We start from the raw sequence: 25,917 nt of genomic DNA, 5'->3' as shown, positions 1-25,917 counted from the left end.
TTCAACTGAAAGATAGGTCCAATTATGACATCAATACAAGCTCTCTTTCAGAATGGAATGAAAGAACAGTAAATCCCAGTGGACACCGGAGTTCTCTAGCAGAGATGATGTAATATACAAAAATAGAAATCCTCCAGCAGAAGCTGAAACTTGGGTAAACAGCACACTGCATGCTATTCTCAACTGCCTTGCATGAATTTGCAATGTGTGCTGTTAATAGCGTGAGAAATCATTTTATGCTTTAAATTATCTTGTGATTCACATCTCAATGTCTACCTAGGCTCTATAGTTTAATTTCTTAATCCATACTAATGAAATCAACATAAATACCTGATTATAGCTACAAAAAAAAAAAAAAAAGGTTCCTCCCTAAAGCAAGGAGGATGACAGCAACCCAGCAGCTCTAACTGGCTGCAGTTTGCTAGAAATTGCAGTGTAAGGTTCAGTACCATTTCCTCCACCTATTGTTTGGAGACCTTTCTATCAGGACCTTTCTGAAGGATTTAAAATGCAACAAGACCTGAGTGAAGAGGGGCCAGTTAACCTGCTGACAAGAAGCATGCAAATGGGCATGTTTTACATCCTCAAGAAACACTAAGTGAAATCCAAAGCATCCATATGCATAAAATTCATAGCATCTAGCAAACTCTACAGGGTGGGGTTGTACATGTTCCTACTCACGAATATCCACTCCACACCCTTTTTGTCCTTCTTCAATATCAGCTCTTAATTTCAAATTTTTATTGAGCTTCCCTGGACTAAAGAATAATCTGCTTTGGATTGGGGGTGTGGTCAGTTGGTGGAGTGCTTGCCTGGCATGAATGAAGCCCCAATATAACAGAAACTGGGCACATATCAGAGATCCCAGGACATAGGAAGTGAAGGCAGGAGGATCAAAAGTTGAAGGCCATCTGCACTGGCAGTTATAGACCAACCTGGGGGAGAAAACACTTGACTCAAACACACAAACACACACACACACACACACACACCACACGCACACCTGTGTTTCAAACGAATCTACTGCAAACTACGACTCAAGTCTTTGTACTTATTTATACATGAGGAAACCATTGAACATTACTGTGGAGGAAAGCACTATGTGTAAGCCAACTAAAATGAATGAACTACAGCAGTGGTTCTCAACCTTCCTAATGCTGTGACCCTTTAATGCAGTTCCTCGTGGTTATGGTGACCCCCAGCCATAAAAGTACTGTGTTGCTACCTCATAACTGTCACTTTGTTACTGTTGTGAATCATAATGTAAAGACCTGATATGCGGGTTGAGATACTTTAAAGTTGCATTTTTGTCGCACACCTATTTTCTGTTTTGAAGATTTATGCATATGTATGAGTGTTTTCTTGTGTGTACATCTATGTACATGTGTGCCCGGTGCCCACCCACAGAGGACAAAAGAGGGTATAGCATCTCCTGGAACTGGTGTTAGATAGTTGTGAGCTGTCATGTGGGAGTGAGATGAAACAGGGACTCTGCAAGTGGTGCTCTTCACTGAGATCTCTTTCGTTATGGGATATTTGTATACTGTGGAAGATGTATTGCTGTGATTGGTGTAATAAAAAAACTGAACAGCCAACAGCTGGGCAGGAGGTAAAGGCGGGATTTCCAGGAACAGAAAGTAAGAGGAGGCTGGGCGGTGGTGGTGCACGCCTTTAATCCTAGCACTCGGAAGGCACAGGCAGGCGGATCTCTGTGAGTTCAAAACCAGCATGGTCTACAAGAGCTAATTCCAGGACAGTCTCCAAAGCCACAAAGAAACCCGTTTTGGAAAGGGAGGAAGGGAGGTGGGGAAAGGATCTAGGTACACAGGAGAAGCCAGGAGACATGGAGAGGAAACAGGAGCTACAGGATGGAAGAGAGGTAATACCATGTAATAAAACATAGATTAATATAAATGGGTTAGTTTAAGCTTTAAGAGCTAGTTAAGGACAAGCCTAAGCTAGAGGCCAAGCTTTCATAATGAATAATAAGTCTCCATGTTATTTGTGGGCTGGCAGTCCAATGAGAAATTACTACTACACTCTCCAGCCCCTGTTTCTACTTTCTTCAGCCTGAATCCTCACCCCTAGCTCTTACCTCAGTTGTCAAGTCCAAACACTATTTCCACTTCCACCACTTAAGCAGGTCTTTAGGGTCATCCCTATTCGAGCTTGGAGCAGGTAAGTTTATCAAGAAACAAACCTCTGAGCAGGTTTGCCTTTAGTCCCAGCACTCGGGAGACAGAGGCAGGCAGATCTCTGTGAGTTAGAGGTCTATAGAGCAAGTTTCCAGGACAGCCAGTGCTACATAGAAAAACCCTGTCTCAAAATGAAGGAAGGAAGGAAGGATGGAAGGAAGGAAGGAAGGAAGGAAGGAAGGAAGGAAGGAAGGAAGGAAGGAAGGAAGGAAGGGCAAGCAAATAAATAAATGAGTGGATGGATGGATGGATGGATGGCCTCAGTGTGTCACAACCTCTTCTGTGGCCACTCTGGTATTCATTTTTCAACATGGCTTCCCCAAAGTGGGTTTCCCCCCTGCCTTTAGTCTTTAAGCAAATGGACTTCTATCTGTGAACTATTTCTCCTTTGGTCATGACATTCATTGCATTGTGGCTAATACGAAAGCCATTCCTGATTCTTCAAAGTGCCCAGTGCATGTTCCTCAATACTGTATCTTCCTATATTTTTATTATCCATAATTCCCTGTGAATTGCAAGGTCAAGGGGACGAATCACTTGAATTTGACACAGATCTGAAAATGGGCATCCAGCAAATGTTTGTCAGATGGACTAGTCTATAGAATAAAATACTGACTGTTTTCCTGTATGATAAAGGAAATAAAATATTTCAGTTTTCTGTAATTCCTACTGTAATTCAAGAAAGACAATGATAACACCAGTGCAAACAAATGCTTTTGCTTCACTCAAGCAAACAAATGCTGGATGGATAAATAAGGGGATAAATGTTTAAACAATAGTTATAACACTGACCCTACACTTACAGCATAATTTTATGTGTGTTAAAACACAGTTTAAATATATAAATTAATTACAGTCAGGAGAGACATGAACTAAGGTAATGTCTTACCTGAAGTTCTTAATATTCCAGGAAACTTACTAAAAATAGAAGCCATTGACATCTAACTTAAAGTGCATTTTCTTACAGTTAAACAGGAAATACTGTATCAAACTAAGGAAGCATCTAAAAACTAGGAAGTAAGAAAGAAAAGCCACGAAGCAGGTGAAAATACTTAGGTTTATATTTAAGAATAGCTCAATCAAAAAATTTGTGTCAGATAAAAAAATGTGCATAAAACTGTATGTATACAACTTTTTATTTCAACAAGTAATAACTTTTAAAACCAAATCTACCAAGAAATCTTTAACTGGAAACTTAAGTTTGTTCTTTAAAAAATATCATAAAATGATGATGTATGTTTGAAAATACTCTCATATTTCTCCTATTTATACATCACACAATGCATACACATGTTAAAATATATAAAGTATTCACAAACATGTTTAATTGTCAGGTTTTACGTGTGAACTAAAAAGAAGTTTAACTTTTAAAACATGGAAAAGATTTTTTAATATCATTTAGAAATGTGTAAGATATATGTGTTAAAAATAACCCAGTGAGACTTTGAGAGCCCATCCCATATGAAGGGTTACACTCTGGCCCTGGACACATGGGGAAGGGCCCAGGATCAGCATAGGAAGACTTGGTGGACTTTGCTGAGCTCCCGTTGAGGGCCCTACCCTGCCTGGGGAGTAGTGGGTGGATGGGGTTGGGGGGGGCTGGGGGTGGGGGAGGGAGAAGTTTGGGGGTGAGGGGAGGGAGAGGGAGAAGGGACTTGAAATAAGCTTGTTCCCTAACTAGAACTAATAAAATAAAATAAAATTTAAAAAAAACCCAGTGATATCTTATATGGCCATTTAAAAAGTAGGATTTATCAGACACACACACACACACACACACACACCACAACAAAAAAAAAAAAAAAAAAAAAAAAAAAAAAAACCCTTATAGCCAGGCATGGCACCATACATAAAAAAAGCCTATATAGCCAGACATCTTACCATACACCTTTAATCTCAGTACTCAAAAGACAAAGGCAGCTGGGTCTCTATGAGGCGAAGCCAGCCTGATCTACAATGCTCAGTTCCAGGCTAGCCAGTGAGATCCCATTTCTGAATAAATAAACAAGACAGACTGATCTTATTTTTTTAAAAAGGGGGGGGAGGGGTTGATCTTCCAAAGCCTCTTACATGTGTCATCTTAAACTGATGTCACATTTTACAGATGCTGGCAATAAAAAGTATTAACATCATATTGTAGTCAACACATTGATACAAGGTACCACTGCCTATTACTGTTGCATACCCACCACCAAAAACTTAAACCTCTCCTATTGAAAGCAACACACCTATAATGCTTGTAGAAAACAGAAGCCACCAGAATGCATGAACACATCTTTTCCCATGACTAATAGGTTTTCATTACCTCAACTTCCTTCACTGAGAATATGAATGCTTTATCTTGTGCTATCTTTACATTTATAGGAAGCAGAAGTATATTTTACAGAGCAAGCAGTAATGGAGTAGTGTGTCAATGAAAACTTCAAAAGTAGAGAATATTTTAATTTTCTAAACAGCCTTGGAAGCTAGAAACCCTTCAGTCTTCGGTGGGAATACACAACATCCACATATGAGATGTTTTCTTTAGTCTACGGTCTGATTTTTTTCTGCACCACTTTTGCTCTTTCCAACGTAAAAGAGTAAACAGCTCCCTTTCCCACCATTAAAATAAGAGAGAATAAAACACACCAAAAGAGTTGTGTGCCAAGTTCCAACTGGTGAGTTAACCATCCTTCCTGACTTCTGCTCCACCACCTGTCCTCTCCATCTTTACCATGGACCTGGGGTATCCCTGCCATACAAATACCCAGAAACAGCCCGAAGTAATTAATGAAGGGGCAAAACAGGCAAAGTTCTGTTTCCTACCACACTCTTAAAGGTAAACCAATGCTGGTTTATGTCCCAAGAAAGTCTTTTTTGGGAGCCAACACCAAATTTACCAGGCTCTGCCAAGAGCAGTGCCACTCGCTTCCATAATCTAGTCACCCACCACAAGGCTGAATATACCAGCCCTTTTGGTCACCTTAACAACACTGTCAAGCTAAACTCATCAAAACTTTAGAAAACGCTAATGAGAGTTCTCTTCTCACTGCGTATTAAAACACTCACTCTCAAACCTCATATGCTTGCCTTGCAAAGTGTACTGAAAACGCCCTACAGGGACTTAATCGTCATGATTCTGAGGAACCATAGCCTGTTTTAAACTATTACAACACATTTAATTTTAAAAGAGTACATAAAGTATACATCACTTGAAATTCAAGTTTTAAATCAAAATTAGGTCCTTACTTTTTCATTCCAAAAAAGGGGGATAAATTACATGTGGATTGAAAGAGAAAAATTACATTGTGGACTATTTTTTAGCTATTAAATTCTTAAAGTACTGTCTTTCCGGATAAAAACTGAAAACGGTAACTTTTTTTTTTTAATGTTATGTGACTTAGAAATTATACACCCATCAGGCTTAGAAGTTGGATAAAAAATTTTAGATTTATCACATTACTCAAAAATTAGTGGTGTCAGGAATAGACAGATGGCTTAGAGGTTAACAATGCAAACATGAACACCAGAGTTCAAACCCCAACACCCAAAAAAACAGCAGGGTGTGTGTGTGTGTGTGTGTGTGTGTGTGTGTGTGTGTGTGTGTTGCAGCTAGACAGATGGCTCAACATTTAAGAACATTTGCTGTTCTCATAGAGAACCCATGCTTGGTTCCTAATATCCAATATCCCACTATCCATGTAGTGGCTCAAAATTGTCTGTAACTCCAATTACAGGTATCTGACACCCTTTTCTGAACTATTCAGACACAAGGCAAGCAAGTGGTGTACATACACACATGCAGGCAAAACACTTGTACACATAAAATAATCAAAAATAATTTTGAAGCAGGGTTTGTCCCTGTGCACACCTAAAACATTAGCACTGTTGAGGACAGAGACACGAGGATTGCTGGGGCTTGCTGGCTGTCAGCCCAGCTGGTAAAAGCAGGCTCCAAGTTTAGCAACAAACCCTACCTCAAAGGAACAAGGCAGGGAGTCATAAAGAATATCAGATTTGGGTCCGCACACTTGCACACATCCACGTACACATGTGTGCATAGACCACACCAACACCGACTCACATACAATCTAGCAGTGTTTCTAAGCAACTCTAAACCAACCATGCCACCTCTAAAATACAAACATGCATCCTCTTGTGCAGAATATAAAGGCACTGTCTCATTTAATTTGAAGTTTATATAAATAGTATAATTTGAAGTAAGGCTGCAACAATACCCCAAAATATTAATGACAAATTTTCTCAATATATGTAATTTATTACTCATGACCTTTCTCCTGATACAGTAAGATAGCCATAAATGTTACTGTTACTCAACCATCTCCCAGAGTCATCAGTTTTTCTTCCATAATTATAAACTTACTAAGCCAAACATGACCCACACCTTCAAAAGACCAATTCTGAAAACCACAGATTAGTTATTGCAGACATTAAGAAGCAAAATAGGATATTCTAGACCTCTTAATTAAAATGTAGGCAAACCAAAGCATGAAATACAGTTAAAATTAAGGTGCAAATAAGAAAATACAGTAAGACATTTGAAGTTCCAATTTCTTTTTTTACTAAGCCTGTTTTTGTTTCTTAATGTAACTGAAATTTCCCCAGTACATTCCCCAAATGCTCTCATACTGGGATTTCTGAACTTGCTCTTTCATCTCTAGAACAATTAAAATATAAGTTTCTAAGGAATTTCCCATGAGCTTTCCCTCAAAAAAAGCAAGGCAATTCCAATGCCTGTCTTTTTCTTATTTGCAAAACAAGTTAACAAAAAACAGTGCTCTATTCATTTTTAAAAATAATTAAATTGCACTTGTACTTTTCAGGTAAGGACCAGCTCATATGTAGACAAATGAAGCCTCCTGAGCTACCTCCACCTAAACCAACACTTCCAAGGTGTGCACAAGTTTCACTCAGGTAAAACACAGCAGGACAAGACTGAGTAAATGACATCAGCACCACAATTCATTAGTAACATGGCAAATTCATGCACAAACTCAGGTTAGTGTTAAGAAACCGCACGGATTACAATACCTGGGATTTAGTGCATTCCTTTGAGCCAGAATGAAATGAGTGCCATAAAGGAGGAAAGGAAAAGAGGAACAATGTCAGACATGCTACACATTGCATCTGCCAAAATGAAGATCATGTTTATATCAGTGTAGAATGACAGTATAGGCTTGGCTGCGTGTACTGTGCTATATTCTTTAGCCATGCACTGGAGAGTTATTGTGACTCATCCCAAGTACACTCATGCAACCCAACTATCTAAGACCAGCTTTCCACCCTAGGCCCACTATACTAGTCAACTTCTTTCCAAGAGAGAGATTGTGTTATGAACACTATGAGTCACAGCAAATGAAGAACGATAGTTTCCATTTAAATCTTTTTTTTTTTTTTGCCATGTCTATCAAACATATGAAACAAATTTTGTTTTCCTTGTTAAAACCTGTTTAGGTCAAATATATACACAAATATTTCAAAAAAGACTCAATATTTTGAATTATAACCATAATATTGCCATAATATTACTTCATTTAGTAAAATTAATAGCAATTGGTCATGTATTAGTAAATAAATTATTGATAAAAATTTTACTTTAATGTTGAATTATTTCTAAAAGTATCTGTTGACCAGATAATATACTATTTAAAGGAAATACTTTTAAAAACTCTCACACACACAAAAAAAAAAAACCCTACATTTTAAAAAACAAACCAAGAAAGGGAATGATGTATGGGAGGGTAATGAAATTTTCCATAAAAGACAAGACAGGGCAGGTAAGAGAAACGGCTATGATATGGCCCTCTAACTTGAGTGCCCCACACATCCTATTGGGTTAATCCAATCAATGTTAACACTGAGCAAGAAAGTCCACACTCGCCTGACTTTCTTAGGGTGGAAACAGTTTGAGAAAACAATTTGTGACTTCCCACCCACCCTCCTCCCTCAGCCTTCGTTTTTATTTTTTGACTCAAGGTCTTGGTCTGAAGCCCTGGCTGGCCTGGGATTTGCTATGTAGAACAGGTGGGCCTCCAGCCTGCAGCAATTCTCCTACCTCTGGCTGCTTCCCAGTGCTAAAATAACAGGCAGGCACCACCGTGCCCAGCTTCTTTCAAGCTCTTCTTTCTGATACCCAAATCTCTCCAACAGACAAGTGGAACTGCCTTTGCAGTAAACAAAAAACTCAAGCAAATGATTCTCCATGATATGCTGAAGTAGTGCATGGAATAGGCAGACTATATGTGTTCAAAATCCTGTTAAAGATTTAAATACAAGGAGCTCTCTAAGAAATAAGCATGTGAACCAGGCAACCTAAAGTTACTAAACCTTGCGTAAATGGTTTGGTCTATATACATTTCACTTGTGCTTACCCACAGAAAGAAAAACTGAGAAGTGTTAAATAGTTACCAAATTACAAGCTAATTTCATATAATGTTCACATTCTGGATCACATGCTCAACTAAACCACTTTCTCTGTTATGACATTATAGCATAAGAATCCAGGGTCCTCCCATTATGAAAACAAAAGAAAAATGAGGCTCTAAACTGACTGTAGAAGTCTATACAAGGCACCCAGTATCCATGTCTTGGTTTCTTCAAATGTGAAAGAGAAGTTACTTATCAAATATCTATGAAATAAGTGACAATGAATGAGTCCCGACATTTAGGATGGTCTTTAAACGTGGTTAGCAGAAGTACTGCAGAACATCTTCTCACTGAGATTTTTTTAAGACATCAAGTGATTCTCATCTCACTTTTCTGCATTGAATAAGCTGAAGACATAGCCTCACAACAGAGTAAAAGCCCACACATACCTACTTTTTAAGTAAAAGCAATTTGATACCAATCATGAGAGGGGTGCATAACAGGAAACTAACTTCTTTAAGTAAGGGAAGAAAACTTACAAAGTACCAATTCAAATGTTCCATGTTTAACTCAGAGAATAGTTTAAGAGATAAAAGAGCTAACAAGTACCTCTTCACTTCTTGTTTCAATACTTTCTGAAATCTATTTAGATGAGATATGCTTCCACCAGAAGAAGAAAAGGCACTCAAGAGAAAAAAAAACAAAAAACAAAAACAAAAAGAGCAGGTGGAGCTCTATGAGTTCTAGGCGAGCCTGGTCTATACACAGTGAATTCCAGGCCAGCCAGGGCTACATAGGGAGACCAGTCTCAAAATAAATAAGTGAATAAGTAAATAATGCAAAAGTAGCCAATTTGAAATTTTTCACTATGTTTTTATACACCCCTACCACAAACAAAATTATGATAAGCAACAGTTCTTTGCAACTTACCGTATGGTAACCTCTAGGTAAAGGGGGCTTTCCCACATGGTATGAGTCCACTGTGTCAATAATTGTTTGTCTTTCACCTTTCTGGTTGATTTTTCTAAATCTTCTTCGAGACTGTCTGTGGGAGGCTTGGCGCTGGAAATATTCTTCATTTTCATCCATATAGTCCACCTGAAATAAAACCCCAGAGATATTTCATTTCTCCAATCAGGACATTTGAACATTAATATTAGATATAAAAATAAACTTACAAACAGTCTACATTCATTCATTTTGCAGATATCTCTAGACAAACTTTAAGTGAATCTGCACCTCTCTGAAGCTAACTGGCTTTCAGTCACTCTTCTGTGAAGAGGCATTCTCAGTTCCACTTGGGACAGTCCAGGTTACTCTTAAATTCCCTGTCATTTCAGAGGAAGACACTTAAGTAGTCTTTCTGCTGACTTATGAGTCAAAGAGGTCATGGGATATATTGCCACACTTCATGAATGCAGCTACTGCTTGTCGTAACGCTATACACACACACACACAGACACACACACAGACACACACACACACACACACACACACACACACACACACACAGATGCATTTGAGAAAATCTGTAGAAATCCCCTGTAATCCTGAGTATTCAGCCAGCAGAACTGATCTAGGAAATCAAGGTTCCTCTTCCGGCTTACAAGCATAGCTTCAGCTTCTTTTTTGCTTATTGAGTATTGCTTTAAAAAAAAAAAAAAAAAAAAAAAAAACTCCTTTTAAACAACATTTAAAAACAATTCTAGTGAGAACAAGTGAAGTCAGTTTATTAATCAATTACATTCTTTAGGACTGCTAACACAGAGGTATGTTTAGACTCCACTCACGGGAGCAAACTCACTAGTTCCTTTATTATCTTCAAAGTACAAGACTCCAAAGTTCTGTAAAATCCAAAAACAACATAAGCATGGCAAAAATCACAATTTAAAATGTTGGAAAGCATGTCTGTCCATACTTTTCATAATTCTAAGTTTTTACCAACACGGTCCTATTTTCTCACTTTGTGAGATTTGACCCCAACTTTTTACTAGGTCTAGAAAGGAAGTTCTTATTGCTGACAAAATTCCTCTCCAACATCATGGGGAAAATCCAGTCTCTTAAAAAAAAAAAGAAAAAAAATCGACCTACAGTTGCCCATCAAATATTTAATCAACTGTGATCAAGAAAATTCCACCCCATTTGTTTTACAAGTTTCCTTCCTGGAAAGGAAGACAGATGGGGACACAGAGATATTTTGAAGGAGGGGTAGTCAGGGCTGGGTACTTTACACACACACACACACACACACACACACACACACACACACACACCTACCTACCTCTTTGATTTTGTTACTTTTAAGAGTGCCTAATATCCTCTGGTAAAATCATGTTTTATGCAATAAGGGACAAGTACCACAGATGGTTTTTCTTTAATGCTTTACTGAAAATAATTGTGTTGCTAAAATCATTTTTAACATTCCATCCAATGCCTTATCTTAATGTATCTTAAATCCCACTTCTGTGAGACAGGGGTGTCAAGGGCTTTGAATCCACATGGTGGTTCTCTAATTTTCTTTCAATTAAAGGAATTCCAGGATTGGCTTATGTTAACTGTTCCTTGGATACACATCAATGGAATTCATTTAAAGGAACTTGTTCAATGCAAAGGCCACTCTGAGCTAAACTTCTGCAGTCCCAGGGTCCCCCAAATTCCAGCTGAAAGACATAACCACTGACTGAATTATAAAGTTCAAACACCAAACACTGTCTCTGGTCAATTTTCTATCTTCTACTTCTGAGTTTTGTAAATAATTACAATTATAAAACTCAAGCCCATAATTATTAAGCAAATCTGTTATAAAAATACAATACTTTATGGCAAATAAGTAGTTTGTGAAAGAGCTCGTATTTTTTATAAAAAAAAAAATACTTCAGAAAAATAAAAGGTTCTGGAAGAGATATTCTTACCACAATCATTTCAGAAGGCTCTAACACAATGCATTCACAGCCACGCCTAAAGCTTCCTGCAGAACGCTTGCCAAAACTAGAAAGGAGTAAAAAAAACAACAGACTCAGGGACCAAGAAACATGAATTAGGAATTCAAGCTAACCCCCAACTACAGAAAAAAATTAATAACAAAAACTACACATTAAAGATGTCTTTAGTCACTATTTTACAAAGAAAAACTACAAAACAATTTAGTTTCCTAAATTTCAATCATGTTTTCTGGAAATCTGTTTTCAAGTTAATCATTTAAGTAAAGAAGAATTGATACAAACATGTTTTGTGATGGACTATTTAAAATCATTCTTAATGAGGTGAAGTTGTGGAATATTTCAATACAGACAGAAATGGCCTAATTGTGAAATACAAAAATGTTTATGAATATATGTTACAATCAATCCCATTTTCTAAGTTAATATGCTCAGACTCAATATTACTTTTACATGGGAATGTATTCATTTTCTAATTCTGTCGATCAATTTATATGTTTTATGAATAAGTTGCCAACACAGGATTGCTCTTCTGTGAGTACAAAGGGGTGTGCACAGTCATATGCAAGAACTATCTCCCCAAAAGCTCTACCTACCCTGGGGAACAGGACCGGGCTCCTCTGCCCCATCCCAGTGAACTCCCCTTTAGCCCCATAGAAGACTGCTTTTTTCTTTGTTTTTCTGACAGTCTCTTTACAAACTAGAACTCTGGTGTGCCAAGGCGATCTTGACCTGCCTTCTCCATCCATGAACTGCCTGTCTACCCACTCACTACTCCAAAGACTGTCCTTTCCCTCTAAAAATAAACAATTTCTTAAAGCTTCAATATAGATAGAATATACAGTTCACCACGTTATATGTATGTGTTTTAGTAATCTTTTTACTTAGTTTGCTTAGTACACACAGTAACTCTAAAAACAAACAAAAAAACTAGGCTTCACTATAACACCCACACACATATATATGTACTTTTATCTGTTCATCCTCCAATTACCCTTGGTCCCTTCCCTATTCCCTCTGATCTGCTTCCTCTGGTCCCCCTTCCACTTTCTTGTGTTTTGTGCTTTTAATATAGATTCTACATCTGAGGGGAAATATATGACATTTGTCTGAGACTGGTTTATTTCATTTAACATAATAATCTCCAGTTCGCCAACTCTTGTGCAAACAATAAACATCTGTTCTTCTTTATGACACAGAAAAAGTCCAAAGTGCACACTCTACAACAACTTTTAAAGGGGAAAAAAGCCTCCCAAAAATTAATTTTAATTGAATATGTCCCCACCCCACCCCCGGGTTAATTAGGCATTTTGAACTATTTCTATGGAAATCCTTGTTACTTTTATAAGGCCCTTATACTATGACATACAATGTTTCATATACTAGGAACCCAGCTATGAGAATGAAGAATAAAACAGAAAAGTCTTCTACGTGCTAACCAGTCACTCTGACCACTTGATTTTACTCATTTACATGAGACTAGCAGTCAGAGTAGGGTCATCAGTTATGCTGTTCTGGGCTTCAAACTTGTTTTATAGAAGATCAAAACCAGAATCATGGCTAACACCATTGAAACATACTTTTGAAAACACTTGAACATACATTCAGACATACTGACACACATTGTAGTGTGCCTTATGAAGTAGAAAAATTCTGCCAATGAGCTGGAGAGATGGCTCAGTGGTTAAAGCACTTGTCATGCAAGCAAGAGGACTGGAGTTAAATCCCAGAACCCACTGTAAATGCTGCATGGGTGTGCTAGTGAAAGTAGGGCCAGAGGATCCCTAGAGCAAGCTGGCTAGTTGAGACTAGCCATAATTTAAGAGTTCTGGGACTGACTCAGAGACAGTCTCTCAAAGAATAAAGTGATGCTTCACAACCATGTGAAAAATAATTTTGATATATTAGTAAAATACAAGCTCACCAATATCATTTTAATTCTTTTACATGATTAGGTAAAAATGTATATTGTATTTTTACAGTTTGTTACTAAGTAACATGACGTTAAAATCTAAAAACGAATGAAAGGGGTTGTTGTGAAGCTCAGTGTGGTGTGTGTAATTAGCAACAGCAACTCCCAGGTTTGACTGCCAACACCTCAAAATAAATAAGGAAGCCAAAGCACAACTGTGAGACTCTTCTCAGTTGTCAAATTTTATTCCATTCAGGCCTAGACAATTTTATAAACATAATTGCTTCTTTTGAAAACATTGCACAATAATCATAAATATTTGTAGTGCATACAAAGGTCCTATAATACTTGATAAAAGAAATCAAAACACGCTGCCACAAAATTGTTCACAAACGTCAGTAAGTAAAGGTGGGCCCCCATCTTTAACATTAGCAAACTATGCATCATTTCTGGTATGCACACACAGTTCTTGTACCAATGCCCCCACATCCTATTCTACATTGCAAATCCTCTTACCAATTAGGACTTCAGCTTTGAGCTGAAGTAACCCTGTTGCTTTGGGATGCAAAGTTCACAGTATGTAAAATATGCCCAGGAGAGTCTGTGGGATGGGAGCTGCAGGTGAACCTGACAAACTCTGCAGCCACAAGACTCAACATCTTGTAGACATCACAAAGTAGTCAACAGGAGAAACAACCCTCCACCAGATTAATCTCTCAAATATGCTGAAGGAGAAAGGCTTCAAACTACTTTGAAGCAAGGCATTTGTCATTTTTATCCAATAGCCAGCAGGGCTGGGGAGATGGTTCAGTTGGGTAACTCCCAGCTGGAAGCATAAGGATCTGAACTGGGAGCCCTAGAGATCATCTTATAAAATTCTGAGGCTGTGTTGTCCACTATCTGTACAGCAGAGCTCACTGCAACACAATTCACTATGAGCACATGTGGAAACAACTCTGCTACCCAAACAGACACTATTCTTTATGTAACAAATAAAATAAATTCCAAGGTGTTGGTAGTAGTAATCTAGCTCCAAACTCATGAACCTCCTGCCTTCAGCCTCCAAAGTTCTGGGAATACAACAGCATGACGCCACATGAAGCTCACAATGGAGAATTATTCAGCCACATGACACAAAATGAATGAATCTTGAAAATATCATACACAGGGCAACAGGCCAGTCAAAAAAAGTCAAATGTCATATAAGTCCACTTAGAGGAATTAGACAGAATAGGAAAATTCACAGAGAAAGTGAGAGGTCACTGAGAACTGAGAGGAGAGACAGGGGCAAGCCCCACAGTTAGCTTAATTGTTTTAGTGGCACTGGATTTCTTTAGAAACACTTAGGGCATAAGTAAGAAAAAGCAGGACCTCGGAGCAAACAACTATGGGCTGGGGATGGCAGAGGAATCTGCCTACCACTTCGAGTCCTGAAAAAAAAATCCAGAGAGCACCCCAGTCCCCAGCAAAACATCCAGTTGTCTGCGACTGGACCACACTACTGATAAGCACTGAAGCAACCTCTTTCCACTGGCCATAAACACTGAAGTGACAGCACCTGTGAATGTTAAAAAGGGGGAAGAAACGGGAAACACACATAAAACAAATACTCAATAAATACTCTTAGCAATCAGTTATACCTATGTTTTCTTTAACTCATCATAATCACATTTTCCTTTTGTCTGTGGCCAAAACATAAGACTCTCCCATGTTATTTCTTACATGCATAGTATTTTGCTACCCACTCCTTTTAGTGGGTTCACTGGACATGTAACACATATCGATATTGCCAACATAACTCTTTAAACATAAGTATTTACAATGTATTCCCAAAATACAGCCACTATTTATTAGGTAGCAATGGAAGATGAGTATTCAAACAGCTGCAACCCAATGACAGTCAGAACTGGCTTTCAATCAGAGAGAGGTCTCAATGGCCAGACCCACTTACCAACTAGCTGAGCGGGGAAAAGACCACTCAGCATTTGTAATTGACAGAGCAATTCCAATTCAGCAAAATCACACACTGCAGTAAGAGCCTTAGGCCAGATGAAAATACCCAAAGATCTGAATGTCAAATCCATACAGACCAAGTGTCCTCGGGCAGCCACTGCTAGAACTTCAAACTGCACGTAGGTTGCCTGCTGCTGCTTTGAGTTTTTAAAGATACAGGATTGTTTTGTTTAAATTTGAATTAAAATATTTTAAAAGTCATCCCAGTCTTGTAATAGCTTCAGTTTTTATGTGAACCTGTATGTAAACAAATGAAAAAATCAGTGTGTGTGTGTATGTGTGTGTGTAACAAAAGTCTGTGTGTTAAAACAAAAAAAAATCAGTGTGTGTGCGTGTATGTATAAAACAAAAGTCAGTGCATGTGTGAAACAAAAAAGTCATTGTGTGTGTATGTGTGTAAAACAAGTCAGTGTGTGCATCAAACAAAAAATGAGTGTCTGTAAAATAAAAAAAGCAGCATGTGTTAAACAAAAAAAAATCTGTGTGTAAAACAAAAAGAACAGTGTGCGTGCGTGTGTGTGTGTGTGTGTGTGTGTGTGTGTGTGTGTGTGTGTGTGTGTGTGTGTGTATTTTGGTTTTGGTTTGGAGCCTGTCCTGGAACTCGCTCTGTAGACCAGGCTGGCTTCAAACTCAGAGAGATCTGCCTGCCTCTGCCTCCTGAGTGCTAGGTTTAAAGGCTTGCACCACCAATGCCAGGCAGTGTGAGTGTTTTTAAAGAATGGCCATGAAATAACTGTAGCCTGTTTTAAATCCTTCTAAGTTGTTCTGTATAAATACAATGCACGACTTTGCTTCCAAGTCGTAACCTCAATGTAATTCCAGAACATCTTTATCACCTTTAATATTAAACAGCTAAAAGACAGCGAAAAGAAGTTACACGTGTCCACACTTATCAAACTGTTGGTTCTCTCTTTTTTATGAAAATAAAACCATGTAAGCCCCACCACCAGTCATCCACAGAAAGACCACCTGCAAAATAGCACACAGCATAGCAGTCCACAGTTTCATCCCACTTGAATTTTTCATACAGAACAATTTAAAAATTAAGAATTACAAATTAATTCAGTTCTTCAAATCAAAATAAACTAAGGGAAATGTTTTTATAGGTGCAAAAGGCATGACATTCTAGCATCCAAAACAGGCAACCGAAAATCATTGTCTGTAATAGCCTGCTAGAACTAGGTCCCTCAAGTTCATAACCAGAAAGCACACATTTGAGAAAGTCAGTCTTACCTAGTTTGTGTAAACTCCCCCAAGCAAGCAAGCATGGGATAGGCAGCAGCAGAGGCGGTTAAGGCCAGCCGACCCTAGGTTTCCATCAGCACATACTCTCCCAACTTGATCAGGAGCACTTTCTAATAGTGTGAGTGTTCTGAAAAAGGCAGCAGCTGGGTACAGAAGCCTCCTCTCTCAGTGTCCCTAACCTTGCCCTGTGTATGGGCCTCCACATTCTTGTGTGCGTCAGAACTGCTTGGCGGAATGCAAGTTCTGCATCGGAATGTAAACTTAATTCATGTCTGGTGTATGACCAGAAGATCACAGCCCAGTGGTAAAAGAGAAACTGAAAGGTAATCCAAATTTACCAAGTGACCAAAAGTGGCAAGCTACAAGACAGACCTTTTTTATCTCTTCATTTCCAGAAAGTGATAGTTACTGAATTTCATTATTCTCCTTAAAAATCTAAGTAACTGACCAAAATATTAATAACCAACTGATGCTCCTAATCAATTTATGTATTGATAACTTCAGGGTGAAAAAGTTACAAGGCACAGTAGCAAGTAGTCAGCCTGTGAGCCACTGGCGAAGCCATTAATTTCATCCTCAAAGCACCAGGAAAACTCAAGAAAGTAGGCTGAAAACCCTGCCACAAAAATACACTTTATCTTTTTAATGTTTAGCTTCACTCAAAAATTAGCAGGCACTTAACAATGAAATCATACATCAAGTAACATACAAAGCCTTGTATGAGAGAGAGAGAGAGAGAGAGTGAGAGAGAGAGAGAGAGAGAGAGATTGAATGAGAATTAACAAACAGTGTCAAGACAATGAACTAACCAGCTAAGATTCCCTAACTATTTGGAAACTAGACACACACTGCAACATCCCAGAAACCTTCCACGGCTAGTTTAGAAACACCCCACTGCCCCCAAGCACTCAATGGCAGAGCTCTGCTCCTCTGCGAAGGGAAGCCCAGCATTTAACCTTTACTTACAAACTCAGTACATACAAAAATAAGGAAGGCTCTTGACTGTGCTCCCCCTACTGTCCCACCCTCTGGTCAGCCCCTCTGTAGTCTTATCTACTTAAGGAGAAGTATTAAGCATTTGGTATTTGGAATATGAACATTTTAATTTCTAAAAATCCAACCTGCACTGTTTTCACTGTCTTTCAAGCCCCAGTACAGCAGCAGTGCTGCCATGGTCTACAGGAGCAGTCTGCAGCAGCAAGTGCTCCCATTTCCCTGTTAGCTGCTGGTGAGTCTATGTGCTCCTTGGCTGGTGGCTCTGGGTGAGCCAACATTCCTTCTGAGGCTCACTTCCTGCTTCCATGATCCACCCACCCACCTCTCGGGGGCTGCATTATGTATTACGCATGTTGTATGGGCACTCTTTCCGCATACCAGTCTCATGACCTCAGCAGCTGCCTGACAGGCACTCTTTATCAATTTCTATTAACTCATTATCTACTCTTGTAAATCAAGGACAAGTAAGGAAATCGGCAGTGTCTGCTCTCCTGTGAGTCTTCAAGGTCAAATGCTAACTAACGTGCAAGCGCTTGCAGCTGCATTTTTTGTTGTTAACATAGACTAAAGCAGTGCTAAGAGCTGGTTGCTCTCCACCAAAAAGAAGCTGAATTGTACACCGGCCTGAGGGATTAGCACGGTAAAGACGGACATACATTTACATCATCACAGATGGGCAGAGCTGGAAGAGGAGGCTGCTCAGCTCTTGCTTTCCCCCTTCCAGAGATAAAGATGTTCTTACCTCAGCTGTACTGGGCTGTACGGAGCAGATTTCTCTCCTGCCACAACCTAACCCAGCCTGGGACAGTGGTGTGAGGGCTACACTTTGGTAGTGTCTATGTCCTCGTGACCGAGCTGCTACAGACAGCTCAGCTAAATTGTTCTGCTGCTATCAGTCTACACAGTGGCACAAACAGGTCTCTGCTGATTGCTGTGCTTTGGCACAGACGTCAGTCGACCCCTTCTTTAAAAGTTATGGTCCATAGCAGACTCTCCCCTCAGCATGTAGACACACGCTGTAACAAAAATGGCTTTTTACTACTCAGCATTTCACCATGAAAAGCTGGTGAGTAAAAGAGAGACTTAGCTCCAATATCCATCTACAAAATAATTTTCATAAAAATGTCCCTGAAGAAATAAACAAACTGAAAAATACATTAAGAGCTATGTAATTTATTAATTAACCGGGGCAGTTGAGTCCAGTCGATGGATGACATAGATTGACCATAAAACAGTAAGCACCTACTATCATTTCAGAAATGAAAGTCAAACGCCTCAGTCTTGAAACACATTTACATGAACAGCATCAAATCACGGTCATCTAGCAAATCTAGCACATTTCAGGAGGTAAAATATCTTCACAAGACAGGTCCTAAACAAAACCTGTTTGAAACAAGGAAAAGAACATTCACACATACATATAATTTACTACAAAGTTAGTGAGTAATAAAATGCCAATTGGTTTAACTCAGCTGAGGGAAACGAGGGTTCTTCTCATGAATCACATACTTGTGGCATGACTGTTCCAATTCTACCAAAAGGCAACACTGTTGATATTGTTTAATCTGCTTCAGAGTTTCTCTTATAGACTGAAGTGATAAAATCCTGTGGTTTACCATTAAAAAGTTTAGGATTAAGATTAATATGAGATATGTATAAACTACATTTGAAAGGAAAATTTCTAAAGGCTGAAATAAAAAGAAACACCACACTCATGGTCTGGAAAACTGGTGTTTGTTTTCCAGGTGTTGTTAGTCCAGGCAATCTAATCAGATCTTAACCAGCATTCATTTGTTTGTTTGTTTGTTTTTCTAGACAGGGTGTTTGTGTGGCTTTGGAGCCTGTCCTGGAACTCCACTCTGTAGACTAGGTCCTCCAACTCAGAGATCTGCCTGCCTCTGCCTCCCGAGTGCTGGAACTAAAGGAGTGCACAACCACTACCAGCTCCTAACCAACATTCTTGACACTGATAAGCTGATTTAAATCTATATGGGAAGACAGAACTATAAAAATGATTCTGACAGAAAACAAAATGGGAATTTATCACGAATGTACCATTAGGTACATAAACACAGACAAACACACAGAGTGACTCCAGATCTGATTAAATGTTTTTTTTTAGTTAAACATTTTATGTAAATGTTTTACAATTAATTCAGTGGTTTTTAAAAACATGTTAAGATTATTCAATAAATTAAGAAATATTCCTGAGGCTGGAGAGATGGCTCAGAGGTTAAGAGTAATGACTGCTCTTCCAGAGGTCCTGAGTTCAATTCCCAGCAACCACATGGTGGCTCACTCATCCGTTATGAGATCTGGTGCCCTCTTCTGGTGTGCAGATATACATGGAAGCAGAATGTTGTATACATAATAAATAAATAAAATCTTTAAAAAAAAAAAAAAAGAAATATTCCTTTGGGGACAGGCAAGATGGCTCAGACAGGAGTCACTCGAATCTGGTGACCTGAGTTCAATGCCCAGAACCCACATAAAAGTAGAAAGAGAAAAACCAACTCCACAAAGTTGTCTTTCTGACTTCCACATGCACAGTTCATGGCATGCATGTCCACACATACATATACACATGAAAAGACTGTAAATATTCTCAAATGAATTTTCCTAAAACTATTGCATTCCACAGGTGAAAAAAAAAGAAGGTTCAAACCACTCAGAAAAATTAATTCAAAATGAATCTCAAGACACTAATGGAAAAGTTGATAATATTACATTTCGAGGGGGGGAAGCCAAAGAAAACTTTATGACATCATGTTAAGATGGCATAAACAGGATACCCAAAGTACAAAATACAAATGCAATTTTTGATGAAAATAGATTTCTATAAAAAAATTAAAAGCCTCCAGTTTAGGGCCAGCAATCTGGCCAGAGAAAAAGGTGCTTACCATCAAGCCCAAGAACCTGAGTTCAATCCCTGGGTCCCAAACAGTGGGAGATGAGAACTGATTCAAACAGGCTGTCCTTTAACATTTCCGTGCCTTTGTACACATCTTTCTCCTCTCTCTCTCTCTCTCTCTCTCTCTCTCTCTCTCTCTCTCTCTCTCTCTCTCTCTGTCTCTCCGTCTCTCTCTCTCTCTCTCTCTCTCTCTCTCTCTCTCTCTCTCTCTCTCTCTCTCTCTCTCTCACACACACACACACACACACACACACACACACACTCATGCAAGAAATATTGTATTTTTAATTTAAAGCCTTGACTATCAATTAAGAAAGATGCAGGCCAATGCCATCATTTGGCATCCATTAAGTTACTCTACCACATGGCTCATTACCTCTATCCTCAAAGAATGATAGTTGGGGCTATCACTACAGCACACCCTGCTGCAGGCATACGTATCAACTATACCCAACCTCCCAGACACCCTCTCATTCCAGTGACTTAATGGCCCTCAGACAGTCTTCAAAAGTTGAAACTCCTCCTTGAAATGTCTCAAGACTATGGTTATTTCATATTGACACAAGTAACTGATGAAAAATCTGCTTTAGACACAAGGATGCTTTCACACCTATATTAACTTACAGGAGCTAAGTAAGGACTGGAATGAAACCTGAAATACCTTTTTCACAATAACTCTTAAGGCTGAGACTCTAAAAATTATAATTCGCAATTTATATTAAATTCACAATCAGGTGACAATACAAAAAACTGAAATGAGATTCTAAACTATAATAAAGTGTTTCTTTAGACTATCTATACCACTGTGACAAGAAAATACACAATTTTCATATATATCACTTCCTGTTCAACCCTGAGACATATAGTTAACTTAGAGTAAAGAAATGGAATAATCTTACCTGATATTTTTCTATTTGTAAACCAAAATAAATTTTAATACTTTTATCTTTATCATAAGTTCATCTTTATGAGCCATAAATAGTACAATAAAAACAAGGGAAAGTGTTTACAGATTTGACTCTCATTTTTAAATTAGCTAAAATGTTTTTAAAAGTATACCTGTGCTAGACTGGGTAAAGTGGTATACACTTTTAATCCCAGCACTCAAGAAGAAGCAGCAGAGGCAGGAGGAACTCTGAATTCAAGACCAGCCTAATCTACATAGCAAGTTCCAGGCCAGCCAAGGATACCTAATGAAACCCTATCTCAAAATGCACACATAAATATATGCCTAAATAAATAATTGTTAGCTAGATGAAATGACACATCAATAAGCTCAGTTTACAGCTATAAAAACATAAATAAGGTTAAAAAAAGTATCTTCCTCTCTGCTTCCACTCTTTACGCCGCTCTCTCCCTGCTCACTCCTTCTCTGCTCTTCTCCTCTCCCACCTACGCGCTCTCTCTGCCTCTCTATGGCCACCGACCATGGCGGTCATTACCCCTGTTCCTCTTCTCTCTTAGTCTCCTTACTCTGCCGGGCCATATAATAAACTAGTCTCATCTTAAAGCTTTCTCTTTTCCTTCTTTTTAAATAAAAACATAACATTGGCGCCTGACTTGGTTTAGGCTCTCTCCATAAACTCTTTCGATGCTTGCTGGTGGGATAGGCTTTAATTTTTAAAAGAAGAAAAAAAAGTATCTCCAAATATCTCAATCAAAAACTTAAGATAAAAGCTGTAATGGCTCTTCTTGGTTGTCAAGTTAACTGTATCTAGAATTAATTAAAACCCAAGTGGCTTGGTACACCTGTGGGGGATTTTTTTGTTAATTAAATCATTTGAAGTGGGAAAATCCACTTTTAATCCAGATTTTTTGAGATGGGAAGACCCACCTTTAATCTGGGCCACACCTTCTGGTGGCAGCCTATGTAAAAGACTATATACAAGAATGAAGTTCTCTCTTTGCTGCTTGTCTTCACTCTTGCTGGCAAGTCCACTGCTTCACTGGCATTAAAACCTGCATCTTCAAGACTGAAGCATACAAGGAAGATCAGCCAAGACATCCAGCCTCATGGACTAAGCAACTACTGGATTCTTGGGCTTTCCATTGGTAGACAGCCATTGCTGGACTAGCAGGACCATAACCTGTAAGCCACCCTAATAAATTTCATAGACAGATAGGTAGCTAAGTAGGTAGGCAGGCAGATAGATGATAGATATAAATACTCATTCTATAAGTTCTATTCTTCTAGAGAACCCTTACTAATATAAAGTATAATTTTAAAAAGGTTTTATGAACACTAAATAGCATTTCTGCTACTTTACATTTAATTGTTAAAAAAATCAAATCCTATAGTTATAAATGTGTTAGCAAAATTAAGAAATGGCTAAGGAAATGGTGCTAATATAGTGAGTGTAAGTTCTAATTGGTAATTAAGCACAGTAAGTATTCATATGATATTTAAATTTGTATATAAAAAGCACTTATCTGCCTAAGCCATTGCTTCATTTTACTCCTTCCAACAAGTGCTTTCATACAACTTACAGTATGTTAGAAAATTGAGTGAGGCATATATTATAGTCACTTTAACAGTCAAGTGTAATTCTACACACACACACACACACACACACACACACACACACACACTCTTACTTCAATTCATAACAAAATGAAATACATTGTTCCTGAACTATGACTAACTGGAAATTTTATTTTAATAAAGATATTCCAACTTCATGAAGTTTAGTAAAGCCCTTAACTTGTGCTATTTCCTATTAGAATGTCTAATGCAAAGTGCCTGTTTACTTAAAAACAAAATTAGTTTCTGCATACATATTTTAAGACGTACCCTGAACTCAAACAGGTCACACAGTACCTGCCCATTCCCCTATCACTTCTCTGAAAGCAACCAACACAAAGCAGAGCCGTGAAGCCCTTTGCAAGTAGTAGCAGACACACAATTCAAACATTTACCAGAGAAAATCAATACTGTGTTTCACTGATATGTGTCAGATCCTAAGACCTTCATAAATACAATAATACTTTTCTGTAAGAGAAATAAAACTGTGACAAAATGAATCATCACACATTTACATCAAAAGTGGATAAGAGCAATTCCCTGACCCTCAAGCATGAGATGATGGCTACAGCATCACCCACACACACAAACCTGAGTGAGAGTCCTGTTCTTCAATGCCATTTACTTGACACTACCAACGAAGTACCACAAAAAGCCTGTATCCATATGTACAGCACATCTGTGTGCTGTAGTTATAGCAACCCAATTCCCAACCTGATCCAGCAACTGAACTCCCTAGAGAACAGCTTTGCTCTGTGCTTCAGGTATCACCTCAGAACACAACTCAAAAGGAAAAAGAACCATCCTAATAATGTGAAATTCTTCTGAACATTTCAGGACTTTTTTTAATACTAAAGCAAAAAAGTACACTAATGTCCAAGGGGGTTGTTGTAATATATACACTAGTGTCTCTATCTAGTATTTCACTTGACATTTTTAATGTAGAAATAAACCTTATTCCTAATTTTAAACCAGACACACCACCACATCTGGAATTAACTGTTCTCAAACCACATTCACGTTTGTTTCATTGTTTTCTTCACCTTATCTGGAACTCCCTCCCTGGATTTCCTTGAAACCTTTAACATGTACCTTTATCATAGCCTGCCATGGGAATACCAGGAGTTAGTCAGCTTCAGGCAGGACACATAGATCTCACAGATGATGCAAGGCCTAAGAGTGTGCTGAGCTGACAAGAAGCATGAACAAGGGTTGAGGGACTAATCTATCTAGGAGAAAATGAAGACAACACACAAGAATGGAGAAACCCTAACGGGTATACAGGAGACAAGTTCAGCTACTCCATTAGCCATGTCTCACTGCAGAGTAACAGACTACATATCCAAGGATCCTGGGATCCTGGGTGGCCTGAAGGACCATATAACTACTCTGTTTAAGGCATCTAGCTTGGGCATCACCTTAGGAAAGGTAAATTTCTTGCTTTTCTTCTTGATTCAAGATATGAGTAAAGACTTCTTACCCAAGAGAAAAACTAGTCCCCATTCCCTACTTATGCAACTGAAACACAGTAAACCCAGTAGGGCATCAGCACACAACAAACTGTGAGACCCCCCTGGGCCTTCTTCCACTTTGCTACTTCATTCTTGTTTGTTTTAAACTTGCATTTATTATTATTCTGTGTATCTAATGGTGCTTGTATGTGAGCTAGAGGGCTTCAGCCCCTCCAGCAGCTGAGCTCTCCCACCAAACCTTTTAGTACCTTTACTACCTCATCCTCTTGCTGCTTATTCTCCACCAAACTCTGGCATTAAATAAAACCACAGATCATTGAAATGTGCTTCCCCCACCCCACCCGTGAAGGGTTTATTATCATGATACTGTTACAAATATTTTTAAAGTAATCTGTAGGGAGGGGACAGAACACTTTAAAATCCTAACTCTGAAACCAGAGGACTCGATAAACTTATTTTTATGTTATTGTTATATTTTTGGCACCATCCCTTTTGAGGACTTCCAAATAGTGAACCCCCAAATCTATAAACTGATGTCCACTCACTTGAAGTCTAAAAAAGAAGGGGGAACACTTTCAAAGGGACATATTCATGTTTGATTAAATGTACACACATATACATGGGTCTTGCCAACTCAGTAGCATCTTTCCTCTTGCCCATACCTTCCATGTGCCCTCTCCTCTGGATCATTTCCAACAACAACAACAACAACAACAACAACACACACACACACACACACACACACACACACACACACACACACACACAGCATCGTCACAGCCTAAGAAACGAACACACTCCTCTTGGCTTTATGGTTCCTTAGCTAGTCCCCTTTCTTGTTCCTCTTCACAGAGACATTTCTTTCATTTGTATGTGGGGAGGGGAGTGTTACCTCTATGTATATCTGGTCCCTACAGAGCCACAAGATGGAGTCAGATCCCCTGGAATTGGATCACAGACAACCACGAGCCACTGTGTGGGTGCTGGCAATCAAACCCTTAACTTCTGAACCATCTTTCCAGCTACCCCAGTGACAATTCTTGATGATGACATTTTCACTTACACCAATTCAGTTTTCATCTTTCTATTCTGATCTGAGCTAGCAAAAACAATCCACTGGTACTGCTTCCCCAGGTGTGCCCCATGCCATCCCTTATCCAATCCAAAAGTCCCATCTCTACTCTTAAGTCACTGAAACTCCCTGAAGCACTGAACCTTCTCTTTAAATTACTGACTGAGACGAGACAGGACAGTAGGACCTTTGTGTAGGTCTGCCCCTTATCTGAAGCAGCCCCAAGAGGAGGCAGTCACTCAACAGTGCTCCAAAGAAAGAGAAAATGCAAGGAT

At 38.7% G+C, this 25,917-nt stretch overlaps 1 protein-coding gene across 1 annotated transcript in view; it reads right to left on the bottom strand.

The window, feature by feature from the left end:
* The window catches only part of Rapgef2 (Rap guanine nucleotide exchange factor 2), a 277,830-nt gene that overhangs the window by 157,761 nt on the left and 94,152 nt on the right, over positions 1-25,917 (bottom strand). Inside the window, exons 5-7 of the mRNA XM_035450739.1 lie at positions 11,474-11,549; positions 9,492-9,659; positions 7,227-7,244 (exon numbers count right to left, since the gene is read on the bottom strand). Coding sequence (XP_035306630.1) covers positions 7,227-7,244; positions 9,492-9,659; positions 11,474-11,549 — 262 coding nt within the window. The remainder of the gene's footprint in view (positions 1-7,226; positions 7,245-9,491; positions 9,660-11,473; positions 11,550-25,917) is intronic.

Source organism: Cricetulus griseus, assembly GCF_003668045.3.
Source record: "Cricetulus griseus strain 17A/GY chromosome 1 unlocalized genomic scaffold, alternate assembly CriGri-PICRH-1.0 chr1_0, whole genome shotgun sequence".
Lineage (NCBI taxonomy): Eukaryota > Metazoa > Chordata > Mammalia > Rodentia > Cricetidae > Cricetulus > Cricetulus griseus.
The sequence above is the reverse complement of the archived record's forward strand: the minus strand, read 5'-3'. Positions and strand labels throughout refer to the sequence as shown.